At 37.8% G+C, this 27805-nt stretch overlaps 1 protein-coding gene across 4 annotated transcripts in view; it reads left to right on the top strand.

Annotated features, from left to right (window-relative positions):
* The window catches only part of LRRIQ1 (leucine rich repeats and IQ motif containing 1), a 105397-nt gene extending 87891 nt beyond the window's left edge, over positions 1-17506 (top strand). For 2 of the 4 annotated variants that reach the window (XM_032107274.1, XM_032107276.1), the window contains 2 exons: positions 3252-3372; positions 15439-17506. In XM_032107274.1, the coding sequence (XP_031963165.1) occupies positions 3252-3372; positions 15439-15578 (261 nt within the window). In that variant the 3' untranslated portion in view covers positions 15579-17506. Of the gene's footprint in view, positions 1-3251; positions 3373-3669; positions 6086-15438 lie in introns of those variants that run through there. The other 2 variants (XM_032107275.1, XM_032107278.1) reach the window with 2 other exon arrangements.
* Positions 17507-27805: the final 10299 nt, after the last annotated feature.

Genomic DNA, 27805 nt, shown 5'->3' with positions numbered 1-27805 from the left:
GCAGAAAGCAGTACAATATAGGCAGTGAAATAATGATGTGGTTTGTACACACAGATGGCTGGAGAATTTTGGTTTTAAAATTTATATGGGCTCTCTTTTAAAGGTTGAAATGTGAACATATTTCTACTACGTTTGCACAGTAGTTTACTTAAAAGCTATACAATCATGAAAAAAATCAAGTTAACAGCTGCAATCATTATCAAAAAATTCTTGTAAACTGAAAGAAAGTGGAATATATATATCAAAATAAAAGAGAGAGAGAGAGCAAGCATTAGAAGAGGAAAGCATTCCTGGGCATTTCCAGTAGTTTATTCCTATGTCGTATGCTCGACCATAAAGTTTTCTGATGTGCTAGACAATCCCTGCTTTTTATGTGTTCCATAAGCTGCATTCTGAGAATACTGGATTCATATAGTTTTCTAAATGATATTTGTGCACATTCTAGTAATTTAAGACTTTCTTTTTTGTGGATAAAAAATGGCATTTCAATGGTTGCACATAAACAATAAAGTCTTCTCACTGGAGATTATTTCTTCTGTAGTAACCTGCAGTAAATCTAAGACCTTCTTATGTTAATCTATAAAAATCTTTGTGGATTTTTCTCACTGGTGAATACCATAGAAGTGCTTAGGAAGGCATGCTGACTTACAGTTTAAACTATTTTAATATGATTTTGTGGAATAGCAAGTAGGATAGACTTCCTGATTCTTTTTGTATGAAGTTTAAGTTACCTACAGGATTAACCACTTCACTATTGATCAGTATCTCCAAATCATTTAGATGTAACTTGAATTCAAAAGCACCTTTTATCTCTGTTGCAGAACGTCTTGATAATTTTACCTAGAAATAGACAAATATACAGATGCAAAACTGTGTTCAAGGCAAGGATTCCTCCTGGTTGAAATTAGTTTCCAATTAATTAGTAAGAAGGGTTTGGGGTAATAAAAGCAACGGCTTAAAGTATGAAGAATTAACTATGGTGATCACTACAAATGGAAGTCCAATACTAGTCTGTGAAAAACTGTGCCATATCTTAAATTTCTTCCAAATTTTGGTTCTAAATCATAAATGAAAAAGGGAAGGTTTTAATTAGCTTCAGAGGACTTTCAGTCAGCTTCTTTGAAAAGCCAGAATTGAGTTTGCTCCAGTGATTAATATAACCTTAAATATTACTCTGACTGTAACTGGGTAAAAACACTTATCTTTATTTAAAATAAAATAACAAATATTTTACATCAGAGATCAAGACAGCCCTAATGAAATCTAGCATATAACCCTGAATATTGCTGTCTACAAGATGATAAAGCCTTAGTTTCTATGATGGTAGGGATTGGATAATAATACCATAGAAAGGCTAGCTGTATAAAATTCTGTGGCCTCCTGGGTCTTTGGGAATTGGGACATTAAAAAACTTTTGCTGTGTGTTGAAGCAGGTTAGATAGAAATAAGAATGATCAGTTCTATTGGTTTGAATCTCTTTGAGTATCACAATCATTGCATTATGAATTAGTCTACTAATGAAAGACTAAAAGCTTTTGAAAATAGGAAGCTCTCATAAGCTTAAAGCAACTGTAAATATTAAGGCCAGAAAAATAGAAATATTTGGCAGAGTAAAACAATTTTTTCAAAGTTTCTTCACACTGCTATGGAAGAGAAAATATAGTACTGATGTTAACATCAATAATAAAGACTAGCTGTGCAAAGCAAAACTTTAAAATCCTCATCATTAAACATAAGAAAGGTAATCATCAGAAAATAAGGGATAAACTTTCTGTGTGGACACAAAGGGTATGCAATCACTAAGGAAGAGTGTAAAATCTCTGTATCTTTGGAGTTTTTGGTTGGAAAATGCATGGACTTTTTAATGAATTTTACATTAAACAGTGACTGAGTAAAGACAAGGAAATGAAACAGGTCCCCATTTCATCTGAGTTCTCTAAGTTAGACTGGACTACAAAGCCTGTCTGCATTGGTGCAGTGCTGCTTTTGGTACAGTGAGCTAGTTTGAACAGGAAGTCTGGAAATCATCTCCTCCAGAATGGCCTACAACTTCATAGTAACAGCACTTTCCTGAGAAAAAGGGAGCTGTGGGCTTTAGCCCCCTGAGGATGGAGTTGAGACCCAGTCTGTCAATACTTGGTTGAGCAATCTTGCTACTACAATGTTAGACAAAAATTTAGTGACATTACCACTAGCAAGGTCTTTCCTTTTCTGTAGTTAGTTTGTTTTTATATTAAAAAACAAATACTCAGTTAGACACCTAGCTTCTGAAGGACACCTAGCTCTTCAGCCCAGAGAGAGGAAAGACATCATCTACTTTTCTGGATGTCACTTTTGAAGGTCCAGAGACTAGAAAGGTATATCCTTATGTTCAGTACTTCCAGCCGACTGACTCTGCACTGGGGATTTTGTAGACTGTTCATCAGCAGTGTCTGATTTTCCCCATCATTGTTACTGGCCCTCAGTATCTTGTTAGAGGCTGCTTTTGGTGCTGAATGGATTTTCCTTATCTTCTTCAGTAAATGTGAAGTTGTTTCTGCAAAAATAACAAATCTGCAATTTACAGTGGGTGGTATCTTCCAGGTCTGTTTTTAAACTTTGCCCTATATTTTCCCAAAACAGCGTTGCTAAAATGAAATATGATTTTCATTTTTATTTTGTCATATGTGTGTGCAGCTAACATGTCTCATGCCAAAGCATACCACCACTGCATGTTAGAAGTATATAATTAATATAATACCATTGCCTAAAGTATAATTAAAATGCTGTCTGATGGTTATGGTTAGTTAGCAAAAACTTAAAAGATTAAATTACTCACTGGGCCCATGACTGATTGAAGTGATACGTGTCCTGGATAAAGCATAAATATTGCAGGAAATAATCCAATATGACATCTCTGACATTCAACTATAACTTAAATTATAGACTGGTCAGTAAATGATCTTAAGCTGTTTAAGGTTTCATCAGCCCGCTGCAAGATTGATTTTCTTCAAAATTACTGTACTAAAATGTTTTCTTTTGTTGTTGCATTGACTCAGATCACAAACCACAATTTTAAGATCGGCTCTTATTTACAAAAATGCTTTGACATAGTGCATTTGTTCAGCCTAGGCAACAAAAAAGGATTGTGGTATCATTTTGAAGAAGGTTGTTTGACAGACCTGTTTGTTTATTTGGAGTAATGTGAGCTACATTCAGAAAATGTTATATTTTGTTTCATGATTGTGTACATTCTCTCCCACTGCTTCCAGGCAAGCCGTGTAAGTAGAGAAGACATGGATTTAGACCTTGTTTCCATGGCCAGTGGAAGTGCTTTGACTGAGAACAGAGAAAAAAATAAGCCGCCACACAGACACTCAGCAAGATCCTCAAGTAAGTTATAGATCTTTTCAATATCAAAGATCACTTTAAAATGTTAGGTAGAACTGAGCATGCCTGGAATCCTTAATAACACATGCTGCTTATCTTTCTGTTTATTTGTATCATACATTTACTACAGATTTCTTTAAAAACTTTAATATCAATAGACTTTCCTCCAGTGATTTTAGTGGGAAGTTCCCTGTGATGTATTGTAGGTCTTCTCATGTCTGAGTCCCAAGAAGATTTTCTTTTCCCTAAAGTATGAAAAAGGTTTGGTTTTTAATATTCCTCTATTTTTTTTTCTAATAGAGCTTTGAAAAATGCATGTTTTGTTGCCTGAACACCAGAACACATATCACAAATCAAGGCACAGATTTCTGTCATGTTGATTACCCATTATGCTGTAGTATATGATCCCACTGAACTCACTATATATAGCTCAGTAGTAGAGGATCCTTTTAAGGGCTTATATTTTTACCACTCTAATACCATAGAAGGTAACAAAAGAATCTATATTTAGAAAAAATGAAAAAAAAATTCTTGAATGTCATAAAAGTATAGAATTTTAAGTTTCCTGTCTTATATTGTCTGATGTAACTGAAGAAATGTTAATATATTTCTGATAATATGGCATACTATATTTTTCTACTTCTGTACAATGTCTTTCAAATAAATAAAACTATAAACCCACAAAAAACACATTGCAGATAATATAAACTGTAGTACATAACTTTGGCAAAATTATCAAAATTCCTAAGTAGTGAAGTTTCTTGAAATGTTTTCAAAATAGAAATTAGGTATTTCATGTAATTTATATATATAAATTGCTGGATTTACTTTTTGATTATGTTTCCGTATATGCTGAATTTTTATTTTCAGTGAAAAATAAATTAAAATTCAAGAAAAACATGTAAAAATGCTTGAAATCTCTATTTTTCTGACATACTTTGTAGAGGCTGTAGAATAAAGATTTATTTACATTAGTTCACCACAAGCAAAAGATAATAGTGACTCAATATGTTTGTGCTTATTCATTTGATTTACACTCTTAAAATTAGATTAGATAAAATTTATCATCATAGTCTAAGTTAATTGCATCAATGGAGAAAGAATATAATTCTGTCTTTGTGCCTGCCATCTTAGAAAAGAATGAATTGTGCCCTTAGTTTTCTTGTTCCTCTCCACTGGTTAGTGATGAAGCCACACAATTTAAATTAGATGAGATTTCTAACTGCTAAGATCCTGAATTTAGGTGAGATGGCTTTAAACTGATATCAATGGCAAAATTATCGTTATTCATATATCCAGAATTGAATGTGTGCATATCTTGAATAATTGAGTTAAATAGTATACACTGCATTCATATTAGTGTGTAACCACTGTTTAGACTGTAACCTATACTGTAACTCCATCCAAAAATAAATTAAAGTGAACTGTTTCAACATGTAGAACTTGCCTGTGTGGATCTTGGGAACAAGATCTTTCTTTGGAAGATAAAAGTGTCATTGCATTATACTTTCAGTCAGGAGAAATTAGGAGAGGAGCAGGAAAGAACAATCAACTGGCAGAGTCATAAATGTGGAGGGGCAGGGGTGGAGAGAGAGAGAGAGAGTTTACAATGTCTGGTAATATATGTATACTTTCATAAAATACACATCTAATACACCATACCTATGTATTCATTCCCCTTTCAGTAGTCCAGGAACTAAGGAAAAAAAAGTCCAGGTCTTACATATTTTTACGTGTTTCTGCATATGTGTCTATATAAATTTTATCATCATTGATTTAAGAAATTAAACGGTGGTGATACATTCAATTGTATCACTTATGATATATAAAACCAGACATTACTGTCAGCTTTGTACATTTCATATGCAGTATAGAAACATATTTATTACATTAGTTCTGTTTGCCAAAGACTGTTGCTTTTCAATGATCAAAATTAAATTATTAGCCCCATAGTATCCTTAATCTGAAAACATCATAAATTTGCCTTTACTGAGAATGTATTTGTTATAAAATGCTTTCCTGTTGTATAGTCTCTCTTGGTTTTGCCTTCTGAAATATTAAATGAAGATGCCTAGGAACTGTTTCAGTGATTTAGTAGTTGTATTACAGATTATTATAAAGATGCTGTGGCTTTAGAGGTGCTGTCATTTCAATAAATTATTAAATCAAGCTCTTGTACCATTTTTTCAGGAGATCTCAACCTCAATGGTTTGACAATCTTTAATTAATAAAATGTTACTAAGTTCACTTTCCAACATCCATAGTTTTGGTTGTTGCTCAGAATTCAATTATTGTTTGGAATCAAGAGCTGTTATTTGGGAGTGTCATACATGTTCCTTATATATAACTTGTAATTTAGAACTTGTATCAATAAATTGTTGAGATCTTACAGGCTGAAAAGTAAAGTCTAGAAATGCAAGATAATGGATTCTTAAGTATAATTACTAAAAAAAAATCCCTCTCAAATTTATGTGATACTGAAATAAAATACCTTTTATATATAGTACAGGGAAATGTATGAATGATCATGTCTTTGTTAAAACAAAACTTCCAACACTTTGAAGTTATTATCCTTTAATTCACAGGGGATTTAGAAAGACTAAATCAAGATTTTAAGAAATATTTTTGGGAACTTCCCAACTTTTATGTTCTTTCTATAGATCTTTTTTTCCAAAGGCAGGTTCTTTGAATTCTGAATAAAACAATGTCAAGGTTTTTATAAGCCAAATTTACTATTTTTTCTGAAAAATTTGGATGGGATGCATTAATCCTAAACTAACTTAATTCTGTTCCTTGACAAAGCAAAATCAATTAAGTAATAAAAGAAATGCTTTTAGCATAGTATATCTTAGTTTAAGGAAAGCATTTGTTTACTTTAAAGTATTTGATTTGCTTCCCTGTTACATGTTCAAAGGGAAATATAATTGTTCATTAAATTGACTCAATATTAAAAGAATAAAGCTTATATAAATGTATAACCTAAAGAAAGAGTAGCTGTTGTTCAGTTGGACTAAATAGTTATCCATCTAATTTAGGACTTTGTTTCTCTTAATGGCCAGTATGTTATGATCTAAGAACATATTTGTATTATGTTCTAGAAAGAATATTATATTCCTTCTAGAAATCATAGTTATTGCTTTATGCTCCCTAGTAACTATTTTTTCTTTTCTATTTCTTGAGGTAATTTTTTGTATGGGGCTGGTTGGGGGGGGGAGGGGGGGGTGTCCATTCTTATCTGACCATTCTTTATGATTTTTATGACTCTATAAACATTGGTGTGAATTTCTGGTTGTATTTTTTGTTTCATCACTTTCCTGAGAATTGGTACTATAGTCAACATTAAGTTGCAAGATGGGCACAGAAATATTTTGCAAGAATTAGAAGCTAAACATTTTTCATACCTAGCTAGACAGTATAGTTTTTTTATATCCTCATATCCAATTTGTGAGTAGGCTGTGACAATCAACTACCTTCTCTCCTCCTAATATGTTTCTGGCCAACCAATATTGGTCCTTTAGATGAGTCTCCTACATATTTACATTGTCTAACTGTCATCACAATTTTGTGGTTTTCTTTTCTCTGCAAATTGAAGCTTTATTTTCATTATATTTGCCTTGGGAACTGCAATCTTCTGACCAGAATTTGAAAGTGAAATACAATGGGATCTGTGCCTTTGTTATTTAAAATACTGCCCAGAGTTCTTAATTCTTCTCCTCCCTGAATTCTAGCTTTTCAGGAAGCCTCTGATAGCAGTAAAATAGTGCTTTCCAGAAAAAAAAATAATTAGGACCTGAACCTTAGTTCAAAAATGGACCCATGTATATCTCCACTGAAAAACATTTATCGGTTCTATTTCTCAAATAAATTCAAACTTTACTACCGTGTTAGTCAGTGAAATTAAATTAATGCAGTTTAATTATGACTTTCTTACAGTGAAAAGTCTTCCAACTCAGAACAAAAAACAAAGTAACTTTTATTTCACTTTCTTTTTGAATCTTATTCAATTCTTTTTGCTCTTGACAGAGCCCCCAGCTTGATTATTTTTGCATCCCTTCTTTCATGATGAGAGTTGTTAGAAACTCTTCAACTTTTTTATGAGCAGTGTATGGTACAGCTTCACTTTAAAAAATTCCTGCTTTCCTGTTCCTTTCTTCTCAGTGTCACTATTGTCTATATATTCTAGTTCAAGGACTGCTGTCTTTCATTTAGGATTTGTAAACTCTGTGTAGTAAGCATCTCATTTTTAAGCTCTCTATGAATTTACTCATATTTTACCAAGGGGTTTCTTGTGCATATTTCTTTCCTTCTTTCTTTTTTTCTTTTTTTTTCTTTTTTGTGGAGATACATACATATTTTTCTATGTATTGTTTAACTATCAAACAACATATACCTAATCTTTTTGAATAGACTACAGAATGACATTTTACCAGATGCTGCTTAATTCACTTTGAGATTGCATATTAAAAAATTACCTAAATGCAGATTTTAAAAGGTATGTAGAACTTGCTTTCATTGAATTTAACAGGCTAGGGAGAAAAAATGATACATGATCTCATGTAATTTCATCATCCATGTTTTCAATTATGAAAATAATTCCAGAACAGATACACAAAGGCATTTTCTAAATTTTAAGTGCTTAATTTTACAGCTGGATAGTCTATAGTCTTCTACTCAGGTTTGGAAGTTCTTCAGTGTGGTTTTTTGGAGAAACCAGATTTAAAAAAAAAAAAAAAAAAGAAGAGAGAGAGAAAAACCGATTTCAAGACATTGGCTTGTAGCTCACTTAGATATCCGCTTAGACACATGGAAACATTAAACCATCGACAAGGATTTCTGTCTTATGATTTGAGTCAATAATAACAATTTTATGTTTCCGTTGCTGTGGGATGTTTGTTAAGTAGGTTCAAAAATATTTCTCAAGTCAGTGCACTGAAAGGTCCAGTAATTTATGTTGAGCTATTTCAGATTGTTGCACTGGATGGTAAAGATGTGTCTATGAGATCTTCTTTCCCAAGACATTCTTTCTTTTGTTGTTTTTTTCCTTCTGATTTGTCTCTTTTTCGTTGCTGTTTTTTCCACACCTGTGTTCCGTAATCCTTTCTTTTACTATTAACAATTCTTGTTTCTGTCCTCTAACTTATTGCAGCATAAGCTTCCTCTCCCATCCACTCTTCCTTCCCACATAAGCCATCAAGTCTTCTGTTTGTTTCTACAGATCCTGGTCTGATTACCTTTTTCTTCTCGCTCTCTGTTTCTTTCTGAATCCAGATTATTCCTGACAATATTCCTCAGACTCATCATCTTCTAGTTTAGACTTCCTCCAAATTTGGCCTGTTTTAGTGTACTGTTTAGGCAGATCTTGAGTCCAGTCTCATAATGTACTTACTCTTTGTGTTCTTTCTTATCATTACCTGTATTTTCACTTCTTTTAATTATGTACATTCTGAGAGTTAGGAGCCATATAGTGCCCATAATCCATCTTCTTTATTCTTACTCAGTTCCCCTTTGCCAATTACAATTTTCTTCTTCCTCATGTTTTTCTCTCTGCTCTGTCAGTCTCTTTGTCAAGTCATTCTAATCTCTTGTTCCAGCTGTGCCAGGACAATGTTTACCAAGTTAGCTTTAGTTTCTCTTGATTCCAAGTCAGTCTCATTCCTCTCTTGGATTTTAGTTCCAGCCCTTTGCCTCTTCTTTCAGTCTTCTTCCTGTAGGAGTTTTGATTCTTACCCTCTTTGTGGTTTCTGTAGCTATTGTTCATTCACAGGCATTAAATGAGCAGGCTTTTAAGTTCCCTGAGTTAGCATGATCTTCCACATTATCTTTAGGAGTTGTCTTGCTTAGCTCCATGTAATATCATGGTTAATCATGTTTCCATGACTGGCATTTTAGTGAATACAGCCCAAAAGATCAAGAACTCCTTCTCTGATCATGGAAAAACTTCAATTTGTATATACTTGATCCAAATTTGGACATATCCTAAAAGGAAGGCTTTGTTATTTGGTAGATTTTAGATCTCCTCTGCAAAGGACAACATAAATATTTTACATATTTTCTTAAAAGTGACCAAACTTTTTTGGAAAATTTCAGGCAGACACAATTTCATCCTAAATGGTCAGAATTGGGGAAATAGATAAGGAGCTGAAACACAAAATAAATATTGAGCTGTGATAACCAGTAGTGCTGAAAGTCTTGTTTGTAGTTAGAAAAGAGTTGTGTTTTACAGGAATGTGTTTGAAACACTATGTTTATTATGTTTATTTTAACTGTGTGGAATGGCAATTAATAAATGTTTATAATATATTCTTTTAAATTGTTCTCTCTCAACTCCATGTGACTCAGTCACATTTTAGAGTTCAGATTATTCAAGTATGTAATTGTCAGCATGATCTAATTAGAAGAGCATCAATGTTTGGTAAACAAAGGAATTTAAGTTCATCATTTCTATAAAATTTTAGAACTAGTCTCTACTCCTACCGACATGAAGTCAAGCAGATTTACAAACAAGATTCACCATTTACTTACAAAGAAAAAATATTAATCATGAGTATATTCTTTCTTCAAATCTCCATAGAAAAAGGAGATATGTCTTTACATATCATGTGGGATTTCATATAAATTGCTCCCCAGAATTTTCAATGTTATTTAAATATAATTTTGAAATTTAAAAATATAATGTAAAATTGCAACACAATATTTTTTATGCAAACAATGCAACTAAAAAAAAGAATACAGCTTCATTATAGCCATAAGTAACATTAGTAAAAGGTTAATTTTTTCTGATATTGTAGCATTTACCTTTTTCACAGACCTGCTGAACCTACCTTCTTTCCAGAGCTTAAATTGATGTAAATGCTTTGCTGCTAAGGATTCGTTCTGGTCACTTTCATTAAAATGTTGAGGTTTTTTTCTCCATGCCTTCTTATGCTGTACTTGTTTTTAAGTAATACAATATGGTAAGGACTTTGAAATAAATTATATCTCCAGACACACAATGTTAGGTGGATCGATAAATGTCCTATGACGTCTACTATGCATCATAAAATTTCTATCATAACCTTTTTAACAAAGCTTTTCTTCTTGGACACCAAGAATTTCATTCAAAGCATTTTGCATATTGCATTACTTATCAAAACAGAGGATATGTAAAGCTTGACATTTGTTAAAAGACCCAGACTTTAACAGAAAAAAGACCAGAACAAATCAATAGCAGAAAACAGATTAAACAACCAAAAAGTGACTGCTGAGAAATAGAAGCATGTGACATTACCCCAAGACAAGCTTTCAGCACATACTCAAATGAAATAGTTTTTTGATATATATAGGCATCTGAAAGTCTCTCAGACCATACTGGAGCTTCATATAGTAAATTGTTGCAAGTAAATAACTGTTAGAGCCTGTCTTCCAATTGCTTTTCTTGGCTAAGATTTGTTCCCACATCAGTGGGTATTAGAATAACCATGTACCATGTTAAATTATACTTAATATACTTGCCAGGTTCTATTTAATTCTAGTACAAGTAATGGTAAGAAGAATAATAATAGTTGTTGTCAAAAATATCAGTACTGTATATAGTAAACCAAATGGAATTGTTCTAATTCATGTTTAATAAACATATTAGTTTATATTTATCTAATTTCTATTTAGTAAACATACTAAAGACAGTATCTTGAAACAGTGTGAATCTTTCTGTTGTTGCCTTTGGGCAAGGCCCACTACAAATACACTTAAGGAACATAACATGAAATAAAAGTATTGTGATTATGCTTACAATTATTCATAAATCACAAACGCACATGTGCATACCTATGTGTGTATGTATGCATATTAATGCAATATATGCCTTACAGATCTCTTTATCTTTATAGCAAAATATGACTGTAAATTTCACCTTTATTTTACCAGTCAAGAAATTATGATAGTAGTAATTTGATTCACTCATATGCTAGCATGTGAACCATTCATTTGCAGGACACATTGCAGTTTAGAGGAAAATGGATATATTGCAAATCCAAGCTTGCTGTAAAAACTGTTCACATCATTAGTAATGCTGTAAGAGAAATACATAAAACACTCAAAATAACAAATAAAAGTGAAACAAATTTATTAAGGATTCACCTGCCTATTCATTTTGGTGTGTTTTGAGGGATTTGGAAAGTTGAGTTTGTTATCTGGTTTGCTGCTTTTTTTTTTTTTTTTTTGAAAAACAAGATTGTGTTTGTAACACTTCTAGGTTCAATCTGTTAATTCAGAGTGCCATTGTCTTCCCTGACCAGACTCTCTTGTCTTCTCTCATCCTCTTGATCTTGACCAAATTCTTACCATTTCCTAATGGAGGTGTCTTTATTAAATATTTCTGAAGGAAAAAAAATGCCTGTTTGAAAATCAGAATCAGGAAATCTGTTATAAACACAGGTATTGACAATCAAGTCACTGATTTTTTTGTAGTTTACATGCAATTTTTTTTTTACTTCTTGGAAGATTCTACCTAGTTGCTCACTTTACACTTAAGTGCAAAGCTGCTCTTGAGCACTTGTGAAATGCTCATACCTAGATTTTCACTGGTATACCAAAAGACATGAAGTAAAAGTAAGCCTAGTAATTTGTGGGCATATGTATGATCAATCAGGTAAGTCCTGTATTTGCAATGCATTCCATTCATTATTGGAGTATCATTATTGGATTAGATATTAGGAAAATTTTTTTCACTGAAGAGGTGGTCAAGCATTAGAACAGAGTGACCAGAGAAGTGGTGGAATCACCATCCCTGAAAATGTTCAAAAAACTTGTGGATGTGGTACTTAGACACATGGTTTAGTGGTGGACTTGGCAGTGCTGCCAATGGTTGGACTCCATGATCTTAGAGGTCCTTTCCAACCTTTATGAATCTATGATACTATTAGTATGTTTTCATTAATCTTTCTGTTTGGTCTTGCATTAAACTCTAGGAGAAAGAACTGCAGCAAAACCCTTTTTCATATTTGACTAATACCTTCATTATAAATGAGGTTTCTTTGTTTTATGACACAATTTTTCGATCATAAATAATATTTAAGCCACTAGCAGTTACAATAGGCACTAGTGTAACATCTGAGAAATAGCAATGATGTGAATAGGAGTAAGCAAATGGTACTATGCTGGTATGACTTATCTGTGCTTAAGAATTCTTCTTCAGGGAATAAGCTGTTGGTTCTCCATGCCAGCTCTGTCTTTCATCACTCCAATTAGACTGATAATTGGAACAGCAGCATTGACAATAATACCCATCTCTTAGTACTATTTAGTAGATATCAAAAGTGCCCATTTCAGAGATGGAAAGAGGGGACATACAAAAGGAATTATTTACAGTGATTTACAACAAACCCCTCTGTAGATATTTCATTCCAAATTAGTTGATCATTCTCTGCAATGGCTTTATTTTCTTTGGCTGAAAGTTCTGAGAACTGTGTAAAGGATGGAAAGAAAGAATACAGAGTTAGTCTGTGCTTCAATTCAGTTTGTCTAGGTCACAATTGTATAATACAGTTTAAAGCAGACACTATGAAGTGTAACGAGACCAGATAAAGAAAAAGAGACCCATGACTGTTGGACTTTGGGAGAGCCTCTGATTTGTTAAACCTGCATTCAAGAGAGCAGAGAATCTACACCTTTAGAGTATCTGGGATTTTGTGAAAATACCTTCAGGCTGATGAAGTTATCCTGCCCTACTGCTGAGGGTCTGCAAATCCTGAGCAATGATTCTCACAGACATCTAAAATGTTGTTTTGCCAGACGGCCTATATGCACTTCAGATTAATATTTTATTACGTTTCTTGACTGTTCTACCCTCTGAACAATGTGTAAATCAGTTTAAAAATAAAAAAAACCAAATTTGTGAACTTTTGTCTCTGTTTAGACAAGCAGAATTCATGGTATGATAGATGCAGCTGTTATTCTGCCAAAATAAAAGGATGTATTAGCAATTTATGGACACTTTTCACAAGTTTCTTGCAGCAAATTATAGCAGGTCTTTGGGGATTTTTTAATGGAACAAATAATGTGCATTTCATACTCATGTAAGGACAATATATCCCTTCCAATGCATTGTATATAGTTACAAGTGGAGAGCCAAAAACCCTGTATGTACAGATTTCTGAAATCCATCATGAAAATACTATTTAGCAGTGCACACAGATTTGTAAACAAGTGAGGCTGTTAGTCCAGAAATAATCCAGATCAGGCAGTTAGGATGAGGTTGATTGACTGTCTTGCTGTATTGATTTTATCACTGCTAGACTAGTTTTCAAATTCATTTTTGATAGGCTCTTTCTAGCATTTGTTTATATTCTGTTTTAAAAATAATGTAATTAAATGCATTTTTGTCAAAATATACAAAACAATAGCTGGTATGTCTTGTTTACCTATATTATTGATACCATGTTGAAGATGAGTGCATGAGAAAAGAATAAGTTAGCCTGATTTTGTTTTCCACTTCAAATGTGCAATAGCACATTTGTTTTTATTTTAACAAAGAGCATACTCCAGTCTTAATTTTTTTGTTGTTTAACAATGTTTTCAGTTTCAGAAAATATTGCTTTAAATTAAAGGCATGCAATTTAAAAAATATTATTACCATGTTAGATTTATTTTGAAGTTTCACTAATTAACCACTTTATTTACTTATTTGAGGGTTTTGGCCTTCAGTGAATATGTTATGGTTCCCAGTCAAAATAATTAATGGAAAGTTTACTGCTTGATTAAATATTTTCTTAGCTCTTTGACAAAAGTCTTTCTGTACTAGAGAGATCTGCTACCACTTGAGGTGTTAAATAAAATAATCCAAAGGCAAGGAAACCGGGAATGGTGTAAAGACAAAATATCAGGATTTTAAATCTTTAGGAGGTACATCTAGAGTAAATTATATATTTTAAGAAAAAAACAATTGGCTACATCTGTAGAGCCATAAGAAGATGAATGGAGATAATGTTAAAAATACCTGAAAGCTCTTGACTGCCAAAAGAGAGAACTATTTAGTAAGATACATTTGCAATAATTTAAGAATTCATAAGAAAGGGAACTGTGGGTGCGGAAACCCCCCTGACATTTAGATCTAACAGGTTACATAAAAGCATCCATGAGAAAACAAAGAAACTCTTACTCTTTGGTACATAGAATGATATTCAGTCATATGATTTAAACTTTGTTCTACTTTTTTGGCACTATGTATTGCGAGAAATTTAATTTTTCTGTTGAGAAGTACTAAAAATTTAAAATATCAAAAATACTGAAACTATGTAGGTAATAATATTTTCCTTTGTTAAGTGGTAAAAAGTTGTTCATATAATAGGTATTTGATAAGCTGGCATGTTAATTTTTTATATATATACACAAACACAAACTGCTGTAATGTGAGCATCATATCATTCTCTTGCAGAGTTTGGATTGTCTTCCACAGATGTTTTCTTTCTTAGAGATGCCAAAGAAAGATATTTCCAGGTGTAAAGTGTTCATTTTTGTTAAATGAATATCATACCTTTAGTCATGCCTACTGGTTATTTTATTTAAATAATCATCTCAAGAGTTTTGTAGAAACTATTGTCTAAGTTGTTCGAGCATCTGTATGCATGACAATGAAAGTGATTGTTTCACATGTTCCTAAATTTTTCTGTGGCACTATCTAGCATCTAAGTTAAAGTATTCCTGAGCTTTGAACAAAAGAACACTCTCTTTTATTTGATCTAATATAGTAAAACAATTAATCCACTTGAAGGGTGAGTTTCTGTGTCAAAAGCATTGAGTATTTCCATAGGTGTTTAGCTTCAAAATGGACAGATAATGGCACTTTTAAAAATATGACAATTTTGTTGGGTAGTTTTACTATCTTTTTGGATAAGGAGGTTTTTTATTTTTGAAAATACTACCTTGTGAAAATACTTGTATTACTTTTAAAAGGTGAGCAATACATAGCTATAAAAATTGTGTGCTGTCAAATTAGACATAAAAATATTAGTGTCTTGAAAATAATATGGTACAGTGAAATTTAGGGAGCTTTGGTTGGTTGGTTTTTAATTTCACATTTGTTTTGTTGTTTAGAAAAGAATATTTCTACTCCAGAAAAATCATATTTGCGTCCATCTCATAAAGAACGGATATCATTTCGAGACCATCCAGTGCAGCTAAGTGGAGGATGGGGAGCAGGCAAAAAAAGGCAAAAGCTTAAAAATATTAGCTGAATATTGGAGATAACTTAACTAGTTGATTTAATCCAATATGGAGAGCATATGGAGAGCTGTTTCTTTTCAAGCCTCTGAATATCAATTGTTGGATTTTCATTTATTACCAATAAACCAGTTTCAGTTAACTACTTTTGACTTATTTTATTATACATGGTTACAGTGGTTTGGGTTTGATGGGATTTTTTGGTCAAAGTATTTTATACCTGTCAGTAAGTTATCATAGTTTGTGTTTTCAATTGCTTATATGTTCATGTGGTATAGAATGCAGAACTGATTAACTCTGAAAGGTTTGTTGCACAGTGACTAAGTTTAGGCTTGCTTGTAAGAACTGGATGGGAACTCCAAATGTAATAAGAGTTCATGTTCATGTGATGTATGTCACATATTGAAACACTGAATTCTCATTTTCTTACAAAATAAAATACATGCTTGCAAACTGTGTTGTGAGCTATAGCAGCCAGCAATGCCATTCTTAGAGAAGTCTGTTTAGAATATTTGACTGAATGAGTATACAAATGATAGGCATGCACTTTTCCTTTTTTAGGAGTATGAGTAGTCCTCTAGATTGTCATAATATGATAAAGCAACCTGTTATAGTTTAATACTTTCAAATACTTCTGTTTCCTAGAGAATTAAAAAAAAATAAAAGGTTGTCATTTTGTTCTGGGATGACGTAAAATTAGATCTACGTGTCACTGTTAACCCAACATAATTTTTTCGCAGAGAGAGGCTCCTTCAGACCCATGTATAAATGTTCTGTGGTGCAAGGAAATCTAGAGAAAGAGATGAAATACTATTTCAGCTGTTCATGGGTATCTAACTCATTACTTCTAGTCAATGCTTTGTCCATCAGTATTCAGGACAGAATATGTTCCTTGATTTCAAAGACTAACATTATTTTAATGTTTTCCACTTTGAGGGTATAAGTTGCTAATTGGATCTAAAAAAGGCTGTCTTTGGTATTTCCTTGTCTGTTTTCGTAAGCCTCAACCCCCTGTAGATGGAGAAAGAGGTGGAGAGGGTAATGGGGCTTGAAACTTCAGTCAGTAAAGAACATAAATTATTGCATTGTGGCTGTTTTAAGAATGTACTTAAGTTAACGTCATGTTATTCTGTAAAGTGCTTTTAATTCTAACATACACATCCAGCTATGGATTAAAAGCATTTATCTCCACTTTTGTGAATACTCACTTTCATTTTCAGATAAAAAGATGGCTGATCTCATGGAAAACCTCCACTAAATAATTTTGCTTGTTTTAACCAGTGTCCTGTTTTTATTATCACTTGCTTTTGAGAAGTGCACCCTATTTCAGAAAAGATTTCTTTGCCTTTATGGGGAATTATGGTCAGTGAAGGTTGCTTGACCTGACTGTAGAAATGCTGTGGTTGTCAATAGGGTATAAAATGCCCGTAGATGTTTATCTTACCTAGTTAGTTTCCCAGTGTCTGATGTTAAATGTTCAGCTTGATTTCAGGGTCTGCAATATAGTTACTTCTAAACATCACTAACAAATGCTGGAGCTTTTGTGATTTTGCTTTTAACATCAAGGTTATGAGTTTTATAGGAAAAACTTTGTTATTTCAAAATGTCTGCCAATACACCTGGCAGTGTGTGTAGCCACTGTCACAGGTGTTAACTGGAAATCAAAATACAAAATCAAGCAATTCACAGTTTAACATATCTTGCAGATTGTCCCCTCTATTTGTCTAGAGTATCCATAATATATTGCACATCACCAGAACTGTAAATAAGGGATATTTCAGGTTTTATGCTTCTTTCTATGTCTGCATCATCTATATCTGTAGCTACATCTCTATCTAAAATGTATCTGCTGTATAAAAATTGCCATACCTAATATCTTTTGCTTTCAAGGTGTTTCTGAATGAGAAATACCTTCCAGCCTAAATAAAATGGGTCGGCAACATTTTTTAAGGCATTTTATTTTGCAAAGATAAATGGTAGCTTTTTAATATGCAGTTTACTGAATTACAAATTGGAGTGGCAATATTCACTGACAAGCCTTTGTGGGTTCATGATGTGCTTAGTCTGCTATTCAATTAGTTGATATTGCCATGCATAAGTTAAGTAATATACCCAACAGAAATAAAGGTATAAAGTATGCCAAAACATGTTTCTGTTTTCATTACATAACATTGCAAAGTGTAATAGGATGAGGTCTTATTATGGTATCCAACACATCTTTCTCAGAATTGCAATGTTCAGAGTACAGCGTGTCTGACCAAATACAGAAAAATGTGCAAGGTGCAACTTCTGTTGAAGCTAGCAGAGAGACCTTTATTGCACTCAGGGGTAAGGTGAAGTAACCAACGTGTCTTGGTGTTCATAGTCACATCTTATAGTACATAAGGTCAGAGGTAAAACGGATGATACACGTGGTGGGTATTTATTACATTTATTTTTCAAGCCCTACTCTGCAAGCAGTTTCATGCTTTTTTTGTGTGTGTCTTTTGGGCATTTTCTTTTAGTTCTCTCTTTTTAATTTCCTTTTTTTTTCTTTTTTTTCCCCCCCACTTTTCTTTGTCCCCTCCACACCTACCCCCTGATGCAGTAATTCTCATTTAGGACAAGAACATATTCTTAAAAGTAAGTTTCTCTGTCAGTCTGTTCTAATGTTGGAGTGGCTGTGAGTCAGTGACAGTCCAGCAAAACTTACATCACAGAAACCTGAAACTGTGTTCCTGGATGTGCTGCTGCCTTTGCAGTGCTTCAGACTTCTTCCAGGCTCACTAGCATCACCTCCTCGACCCTTTTTTCTGTTCCCTGAAGATCCTTTAACATGAAGGATGAGGAACTTCATATGAATAAGCTCTTTTAAAAAAATTCCTTGTATGTATGAAGCTTGGGACTCAGGAATGTATTCAAAGCATTCATTTGAAATAAAGAAGAAAACAACAAGGTGCATTTATGTATTGAAACGTTGATGGGTGTTACTCCCAAAAGCAAACTGAAGAGCTTTCTAGGAGCTCTCCTGAACAGATCCCTGGACTGTCTTTTCCTGTGCAACTTACCTGAAGGTATGCACAGTAGTTCTTTAAACCCTCTGTTGTTTGAAGGCAGCATAAGGAAAAACACCTGCAGCAACAGGAAAAAACAAACAAACAAACAAACAAACAAAACCGCTCCCCAAAATGCATGGTCTGAATTTCTAATGTTAGAGAGGTGCTAAATGGTACTCAGATCACACACACCTGAATGACAAAAGACTGTGAGGAAATGTTTCTCACTGAATAAAGGGCAGATTTACCTACCTACCTACTTACCTACTTCAGACGCAGTAACCATGCTGACTCAAAAGATTATTGCTGAAATGCGTTTTGTGTTCCAACAGGTATGTAAATAGCCAATGTATAGCATACACGTTGCTTTGGTGCAGAGTGACTTGGTGTTACATTTTGACTTAGTAAATCATTGTCATTAATTATTAATAATCCTATTATTCGAGCATGCATTCATTAAAGGCATGTCCACTGTACATAGTGTTTATATTTTTCAAAAACTTGCCACAGATGGCATCCAAATCTGGCCTCAGACACATGGCTGCAAAACTGTTTCTTGGTCTTCCATTACAACTGTTAAAAGCACTATGAGGAATGTATTGGATTAATAGCTCCTTGATTTTAATTTTTTAACTGCCCCAGACTGACCATCTTTACAAGGACTGGAAGTTTAAATTAATGACACTATGAGCTATACTGTTATTTGCAGACCATCTAGACAATTGGATTGTCCTTTATGAGCACTTCCTCCATTATATTGGTGACAGATGCTGACACAACAGGTTAGTACATACCTAACTAGCTGCCAAGGTCTAGCATTTGTTCTTCCCCTGATCTTCATTCGAATGTTAAACAGATTTGTTTGGAGTTAGTAACCTTTTCTTAGTTTCTTAGTTGACTGATTGCTACTTATATAAAGCTTTTTTTTTTTTTTTCCGCATAAAACATTAAATAAGCTAAATACCTAGGAAGATATAAAATTACTTCTGACTGATATGCAATTGATAGCTCTTTAACAATAAAGCAGGTAAGAGCATTTTATGTTGGTAACAACAAATGCTGATTTCACAAAGTTAAGTGATAAAAACCATGTTTATTAATAGCTAAGGGTCTAAGAAGATTTTTTTATTCCTAACTTATTCATTTATTAAATTACACTTATGCAAAGAAACCAGAGGTTTGCAATTTTTTTTTTTTTTTTTTTTTTTTTTTGGGAGGCAGTACTTCAGTCCTGAACGCAAATAAGCACCACCTGGTAGCTGAGCCACAGCCAAAGTGTTCCACATATATCCTGAGATGGAAGACACCTTTTTAGGACAGAGTGCTATAACTACTTAAATTCTAATAAAGGATAAATGCCTCTATTTCAAATTGGCTCAACTTTCTGTGCTTGTGAGCCATGGTCTGAAGAAAAGGAACGTACAAAAATAAAATGGGCTGTATATTCCTGCTACATTCCGATCATGAGATGTTAGCTGTCCTGTCCAAATGGTGTGGGTTCTGTCACCATTACCAGGTAGGGGGGGTTCGAGCAGTTATTCATTGCAAGAACACAGGCTAGCCGTAAGCTTGGCTCGTTTGTCTAATGCGTTGCTATTCATGCGAGTGAATACAGTTCTCCGGCAATTTTGCTTTAAACGACGATGTCCTTTACATGAAAAAATGATTGCTGCGGGATTTAAAAAGCACGGCTAGGCGAGAAGAGAATAAAAACATCGGCCTGGCAGTCTCACGAAGTGGCAGTTTCTGGTGGCTTTTTCTCTTCCCCCGCAGTTTACTCTCCGTTCGCAGGTTCTGTGAGAGGTGCGCCTGCGGCCGGTGCCAGCTCGGAGCGGCCGCGTGCGCCCCGCTCCGGAGCGACACCGAGGGGCTGTGCCCGGCAAACCGGCACGGATCCTGGCTTCCATTCCACGAGCGGCGCCTTCATTCTCCAGTGCGGGTCCAGCCCCGTGGATTTCTGTGAGACATTTGACCGAAAATAAAATAAATTTTTAAAAAATATTCAAACAAAACAAAACCTAAGAGCTGTATTTTACATATCTCCTCCATGTTTGTGCCGTTTTCACTCGCATTTAATTGCAGGTAATGACTCGGGAAGTTGTTGCTTTCGTGTAATGTGCAGTCCGGCCGTGTGCCGGGTTAAGCTCAGAGCCTCGGCCAGGACGATGTGGGAAGGATTTGTCCCTGCTCGGGGGAGATGCGCTGGCTGTGGTGGCAAATGGTCGAAGGGGGGGGGACCTGCTTTCACCTGGCGGCACCTCCTGCCCTGCGAACAGGAGGCGAGGCGAGGCAAGGATTGAAGCTTACACTGTTTTGCTTTACCTGAATACTTGATAACATTAAACATTTTGTGCTTTGCCACAGCACAAATGCAAACACAAATAAGAGAATTTCCTGCAGGATCATGTCGTCTCCTCACCTCCCATCGCTGCCCGATACCCTCTAGAAAGAGCCAGCACACAAACGGACTAGAAAAAAATGTATTTCGTGGTGGCATATGACAGGTATGGGTTTTGTCAGGAAAAGTGAAATATTTCGAGGCAATTTGTAATATAGTGGATTAATTTGGATTGCCCAGGGTAGAAACAAAAAGAAGACTGTCTCTAACCAAAAGCTGGGGGCTAGCTTTATTTGCCAATATCAATATTTGTGTGGAAAGCTTAAAATATGTTGTTTTTCCAAGCACTGAAGTTTTAAAAGGGGGGGGGGGAGAAAAGGAGGAGAAGGGGGGCCGTGGATGAAATATTAGCAGCATATCGGTTAACCACTAAGTTCTTTTTTGTGTCCATCTAGCCGTTTCTGGTAAGAAGGGCAGAGAGTCTAAAGGCTCGGGGATAGATGCTCCTTAATGCAGGCTAGCGTTGCAAAAGATACAGGCAGCTCTCAGCAAATGACAAAATAAGGCTGAGACTGTACAGAGGCGGTGCTGAAAGACCGGAATAAAATTGCTCTGTGGTTTTCAGCATCGCTGAATTACACACTTTTAATCGCATCTAGCACACATCGCATTGGGGGAAAAAAATGCAAAAAAGAGCAAGGGTTCTTTCAAACGAGGTAGCCTTGAAAACCGGCAGTCCTTGTCAAAGCAGCTCAATGCATCCATTTGTTAGTACCTCCAACTTGAACAGGGATCTATTTCTTAGACCCTGCCCCTTCTGTCTCACACCTTCCTTTACCTTCGTGCTTAGAAACCACAATGTCGACCCATATTTCATGCCTTAGAAGAAATCAATTCATCTGAGATGACAAGGCAGTCCCCCCCACACGCACTCTCCAGGCCTCTCGATACATTCAGAGCCTCGGGTCGCTCCGGTAATGTAGCCCTTATATTTTCGGAATTGTCCCAGTAGCAATCAAACTGCCATCAGGGAAGACTGGGTAACTTGCAAAGGAAGGCTCTGCTTTTAGTTTGCTCTCTTGCAGAGGTGCGCTAAAGTTCAGTGCCCTACAGCCCAGCATTGTTTCGCGACGGGAGAGAAAAAGGGGCAATTTAGACAGAATTGTTCACTTAAAACTCTCTATCAGCTCCTTCGGGGGGACCGCCTGCTCCTTGGAAATATATTACAGGGGTAAGGGCGGGAGGAGAAGCAAATAATCACCCGTAACTAACTGCAAAACCTGATAGCGAGCTTTTCCACTTCTAAATTTTTCTTATAAGGCGTCTGTTTCTGTGATATGAAGAACGGTGTTTGTCTTTTGCCTTGCGAATATAATTTGCTGGAAAGCTTGGCAGAGGGGGAGGGGGCGAGGATTTGGCTTCTGAGGAGGCGCTCCGGCTGCAAGAGCCCGGCTCGGCCAAAGCTGCCAGAAGCTTTGTCCCCCGGTAAGGGCGGAGGGACAGCCGCCTCCTCCGGGGCTGCACACAGAGCAGCTCTGTGCTTGCCTTACCTAAAATCCCGAGTAGAAAGTCAGATCCCACTCTTAGTCGAAGTGCGGCGAGGGGGGAGTGGAGGGGAATAAATACGTATATTGGACCTGAGAAGCATCTTCAGGAGCAAATATCTTCTTTCTAGTGGTGCAAAACTGCACCGGGCTTTGAGTCCCACGACCCAACTTTCAAATCCTTTCTAAACTTGATAAAGGGCTACAATAGCAGTCCGATGAAGCACAGATTAAATTCGTGTAGAATTTGTTTTTATAGCACATATGTAAGTAGGGTTCATTATAATTTGAACTAGATCAAGATAAGAGATTAATGCTTTTATAGAGCATCTCTGCTGAGATTTCCTATGGGGCTAAGATTAAATCAAAATCAACACACTAAATATTATCTCATTCCATTTTGTGTTTAAAAAAAATTGGTTTAGGAGTCACTACCTGTTGTAAGAAGAAAATTGTCGAGGTTTGTCCAGCCCTGACAGCAATCCTGCTTTCCTAACGGGGCAACTTTTCCATTCACCAAATTTCTTGCCTGCCCCCTGGGTATGCCTTTGAGGCACGTGGAATCTTCATTTTATCTGTGCAGGTGTCATACAGGAAATCTCCCAAACAGCTGAGGCACTGTCAAAGCGCCAAACTGCAGGAACCGTGAAATGGTTGCTGTCGTTACGTTCGGGCTGTTTTGTGGACTAGACCTGGAAACGTCTGAACCTCGAGCCTGGCTGGGAAAGCAGGAAAGGCTCCAGGCTCGGGCCCAGCCTAATGAGAGGTGACACCACTTTCCCTGTGCGAGGTGAGCGGAGCTCAATAGGCTCGTCCGCTGCCCACGCAGAATTAACATTAAATTACCGAGTAGAAGTGTAGTCGACTTGCTCCTACGCTTTCACTGATCTCTGAAACTACAGATCCCAGGTTTCTGGTAAAGTCACTCCAAACAGTGTCAATTAAACATTTCCTCTCCGAACGGAAAATCTTAAAGTTATCCACGTACACCAGAACCGATTTGTGTTTGTTTGCTCAGGTGAACAAAACCTGCCTGTTAGGAAGAAAGTTCGTTAAAGGGGGCTTGGATCGGGACCTTTTGCGGCCTGGCTGCGGAAATCGGGAACACAGTCTTTATTTTCAGGGATCAAAATAGTGATGCTTCACATACATAAAGAAAAAAAAAAAAAAAAAAACAAAAAAACAACAGTCCCCAAAACTCAGTTTATTTCAATGCTCATTGAGAGGCAATGCACTTCTTTTTGCTGGCAATAAGAATATTTCACATGATTCTTCTCACAAGCAGGATGTCTGGAAAATTATTTCTCAGCCAAGCTAGCGTTTGGATCTGTAATTTGTAATTTGCCACGTTCCACTGGGAGGGAGATATGGAGTGAGTCGCAGAGTGTTTTTTTACACCTTTTTTCGCCTCCGCAGGTCAGGTCAGTTCCCAGGACCGAGTGGCAGAGACCGAGAGTCTGGTTTCTCAGAGGTCTCTCTGGAGCCTGTGCCCATTTCATGCAGTAAAATCTCCGTGTCTGAAATTGAAATGAGCTCCTAGGTAAAGCCTCAGCAAAGAAAACAGAAGGCTTGCGGAAATACTGAACCATTCGAGCACCTGTTTTTCGAGATAGACATTTCTCTTCGTGTTTCACGCACCCGATCCCCGACCTGCGGCGGTTATTGGGGTGCTTGATCACATTCAAGATAATTTATTGCTTCCCTTCTTCCCCTATAACCATCCCTCAGACGCCCCTCACTGAAGGGCACTCCTCCCGCGGCAGCACCCAGCCCTTATCTTCATTGCTTCACCTTCCATTTACCAGACAACTGGAATGTTCGTATGTGGAAGGAATTGAATAGTACCCCCAAAATTCGTTTAGCCGAGTCTCAGGTAGCGTGAATTTCCTCCCCTTCAATCCTTAAATAAATTTCGTGTTGTAACTTTTCTGAAGGGAAGAGAAGTGTTGGTGTAAAACAGATTAAAAGATAAAAATCTTCTATCTGTCCGGACATCCATAGTTAAAACCCGGTATTAGAAATGGGGAGGAGGGACGGGAGAGGATGGGGATTCCTGGACATTTGAAGGGGAGATCATCGCCCGTATTGCTGCCGTTCTCACTTTATTTAAACAAATGCAAGGGTGTGAGGAGATCCCTCCAACACGCAGTAGCCCTGTTTCGGCTGGAAACTGCCATCCCGAGCAGCAGCGGCTGCGGACCCAGAAACGGAGCGTACGGGTCCGGCACCGCAGTCCCTCATTTCTCTTCCTAAATTCTTTGACTGTTCGGCAGCGAGACGTTTGAAATTTATGCGGGATCCTCTTTCCTACGCTTGGTCTGTAACTTCTGGTCTCAGGAAGGGAAGGAATGCGAGGACGGCGGGGGTAAGGCAGCCAGCCGTCCCCGCAGGAGAGCCCAGCGGTACCGCGGAGCGTCCCGCGGTGTGCGCGCCCGGCTCGTCCCAATGGACAGGCTTCCCCCAAGGAGCTCCTATGCACTGCAGGGGCGAGCTCCTTCACACCACCTCTGGTCACGAAACGTCTCTCCATCACACATAACACCCTCTCACAGAAGGTTTAGGAGATACTCCATCTCTGGAAACACAGCGGCACATCTGCATGCAGCTCTTAATAACGGGGCTGCCTGGCGGAGGGAGTAGGTCCCTGAAGAAAGATGCTTTTCAAAGCTGTCTCACCTCAGCACAGAATTTTTTCCCTTTGCCGCCTTCTCCCCCGGGATCTGTCCAACCCCTCTCAAATGGTTTTAGCCCGCTGAAGTCAGCTTTCTGTTTTCAAGCTTTTAAGGAGAACGTGGCGCCAATTCTCCCCTAGGTTACATCTCTCCTTCCCTTTGAAGTCCTCTGGGTTGCACAGAGGTAAATGAGAGCAGAATTTGGTCCCTGGAGCTAACAGTGATGTGGAATCACTCTGATTTTTATTTATTTATTTATTATTTCCTGTTGAGGAAGGACGTATTTTAAGACCCGGTCATAGTTGCTATCGCGCTCTATATTTAATACTCAGATATTGTAAACGCATATACATAAATGTCGGCGCTAATCTCGGCGGGGAGTGCTTCGCAAAGACGGGGCTGTAAGGGAGAGGAGTCCCCGCTGGGGAGAAGAAGCTGCAGGAGGGTCGTGTTCTCTCAGCGGAGCAGGGGTGAAGAACACAGAGGACGCTGCAGCCCGTCCCCAGCTCGGTCCCCGGACGAGGCCGGCGCTTCCACGGCCCCGCGGGTCAGCCGCCGCCGCCGCCGCCGGGGTGGTCCGATCCTCCCGGGAGGGAAAGGGTGGAGGGGCTGCCGGGGTGCGGAGCAGCTCGGTGGGGAGCGAGCGCTGCCGCCGCCGAGGCGGCTCCTCGCCGCCAGCGGGCCACGCGCATCCCCGCGACAAGCACCCGCGCTCCCTCCGGCCTCCCTAGAAATAGCCCTGCTGCTGCTGGCAGCTCTTGGGGGGTTTACGGTCATAGGAGATGCTCCTTGTCCTCGGCTTTCCTGGAGTTTAATAGTTGTCTTTAAAGAGGGACATTTATTGGGATAAAAGTGGATTGCAAGCTGCAAAAATGTTGCATGTGTCTTTCATTTAAAAGACATCCAGAGCTCCATTTTTTCCCTCTCTCTCTCTCTCTCTCCCTCTCTCTCTCTCTGTGTGTTACTCTCTGTCTCTCCCCCCCACCCCCCCTTTTTTTTTCCCTTCCCCAAGGCATTTAGTGCTTTTAACGCACAGTTATAAACACGCTGCCGAAGTGCCAGCACACGGAGATGCGGGGGCAGGGAGAGGATCTATTTCCCCGGGTCCGGAGCAGGCGTTGTTCCAGAAGGTGCAAGGAGGAAACGTGTCGTTTTTCATGTGAAATCCGGGGAGGGGAACTGCCCGTGGAGCGGCCCCTGGGGCAGGGTCCAGCCTCTCTCCCGGGGCAGGCAGCTGGCCTCTGCCTCACCTGGCCGCGCACCGCGGGCACCGCTCGTACTCTGCGCCCCTTCCATTCCTGTTCTCTCGGGGGCTTACGGAAACCGCTTCCACCTCTCACTCCCCACCAAAGAGACACCCCCATAGCACAAAAAAACCTGTCGCACCCCAAGCCCCCGAGCACCACCTCTGCGCTCAGTCACGACGGGGTTTCGCGCCTCCCGCAGCCCCAGCTCGATGATGGCGGCAGGTAACGCCGGGAACAGGGACGAAGATGTGGGGGTAGCAGCCCGGCCCTGACAGATGACAGGGAAGGGCAGATGGTGCATGTGGCGGATGGTGCCCACAGCTACTCGACAGTGGTAGCTGGAAAAAAACATCCCTCAGCTACCCCTTTATCCGGGAAAAGATCAGATTAGAGACCTGCTGAAGAAGGAAGGGAAGCTGCTTGCCGGGAAACGTGCTGGACCCGAAATGGCCTTCCCTTCACCTTTGACTGGGTTCACAGGAAAGGTCTCTAAGCCGCTCCGCAGCCCCGGCTGGCCAGTGTTGCACCGATACTTCAGCCACTCATTAAAGCCCCGCTTCTTCTCCCCTCCCCGCCCCAGCGGGGGAAGGGCCCGCCGAATCGGGTTCTAAAATAGCCTCAGTAGAAAAGACAAGCGCGGGCACACGATGCTGAAATATTCTTCTGAAGAGATTGCTATCTCGGGTTTGCTTTACTTCAGCGAGTACTCCTTTCACGAGGAAGCACGGAAGCTCTTTTCCTTAATTCGTGCCTTTTCGAAATAGTCCACTATCTTTCTCGCCTGTGTTTTAAATCTTATCAATGTGCGAAGAGACCAAGGAATTCAACAATTCAAAGCTCACACTTTGGGTGAAAACCACCCGCTTTTCCAATATCCATAGGAATGCATGAATATATGGCTCTTTTATTTTTCTTTTTATTACCTAAGACTTTCAAAAAATACTTTCATTTAGAAACAGTATTTTAAAAAACCCGAAATATTTCAGGAGATTTAAAATAAAGGTCCGTTTTAACCACTTTGCACAGACACACACACCCCCCCCAACCCCAAACACACACACAGAGGCAGACTGGTTAAGATCTGTTTCATAGCAGGCAAATTCTCTTTTAGGCCAGTTTCTGCTGTGAGAGAGTTCTAGTTTTAAGTTTCTCTGTTTCCATTCCCTCTGCGCAAACAACTGCCTATAATATTTCTTTCTCTGTTTAACTCTAGGACAAAACTTCTGAGCAGTTTAATAAAGAGGGAACACCGGTTCTTAATTTTACAGCTTCAGAGAACAGGACTGCAGCTACCGACGTATCAGTCCAATCGATTAAAGAAGATCCTTTACTTGAGGGTATGTGCCCCTGAAATTACGTTGCTCTAAGCCTCTCAGGGAGCTGGGGGAAGAGGGAGGGAAGCGAG

The sequence above is a fragment of the Corvus moneduloides genome, chromosome 4, assembly GCF_009650955.1.
Source record: "Corvus moneduloides isolate bCorMon1 chromosome 4, bCorMon1.pri, whole genome shotgun sequence".
Lineage (NCBI taxonomy): Eukaryota > Metazoa > Chordata > Aves > Passeriformes > Corvidae > Corvus > Corvus moneduloides.
The sequence above is the reverse complement of the archived record's forward strand: the minus strand, read 5'-3'. Positions and strand labels throughout refer to the sequence as shown.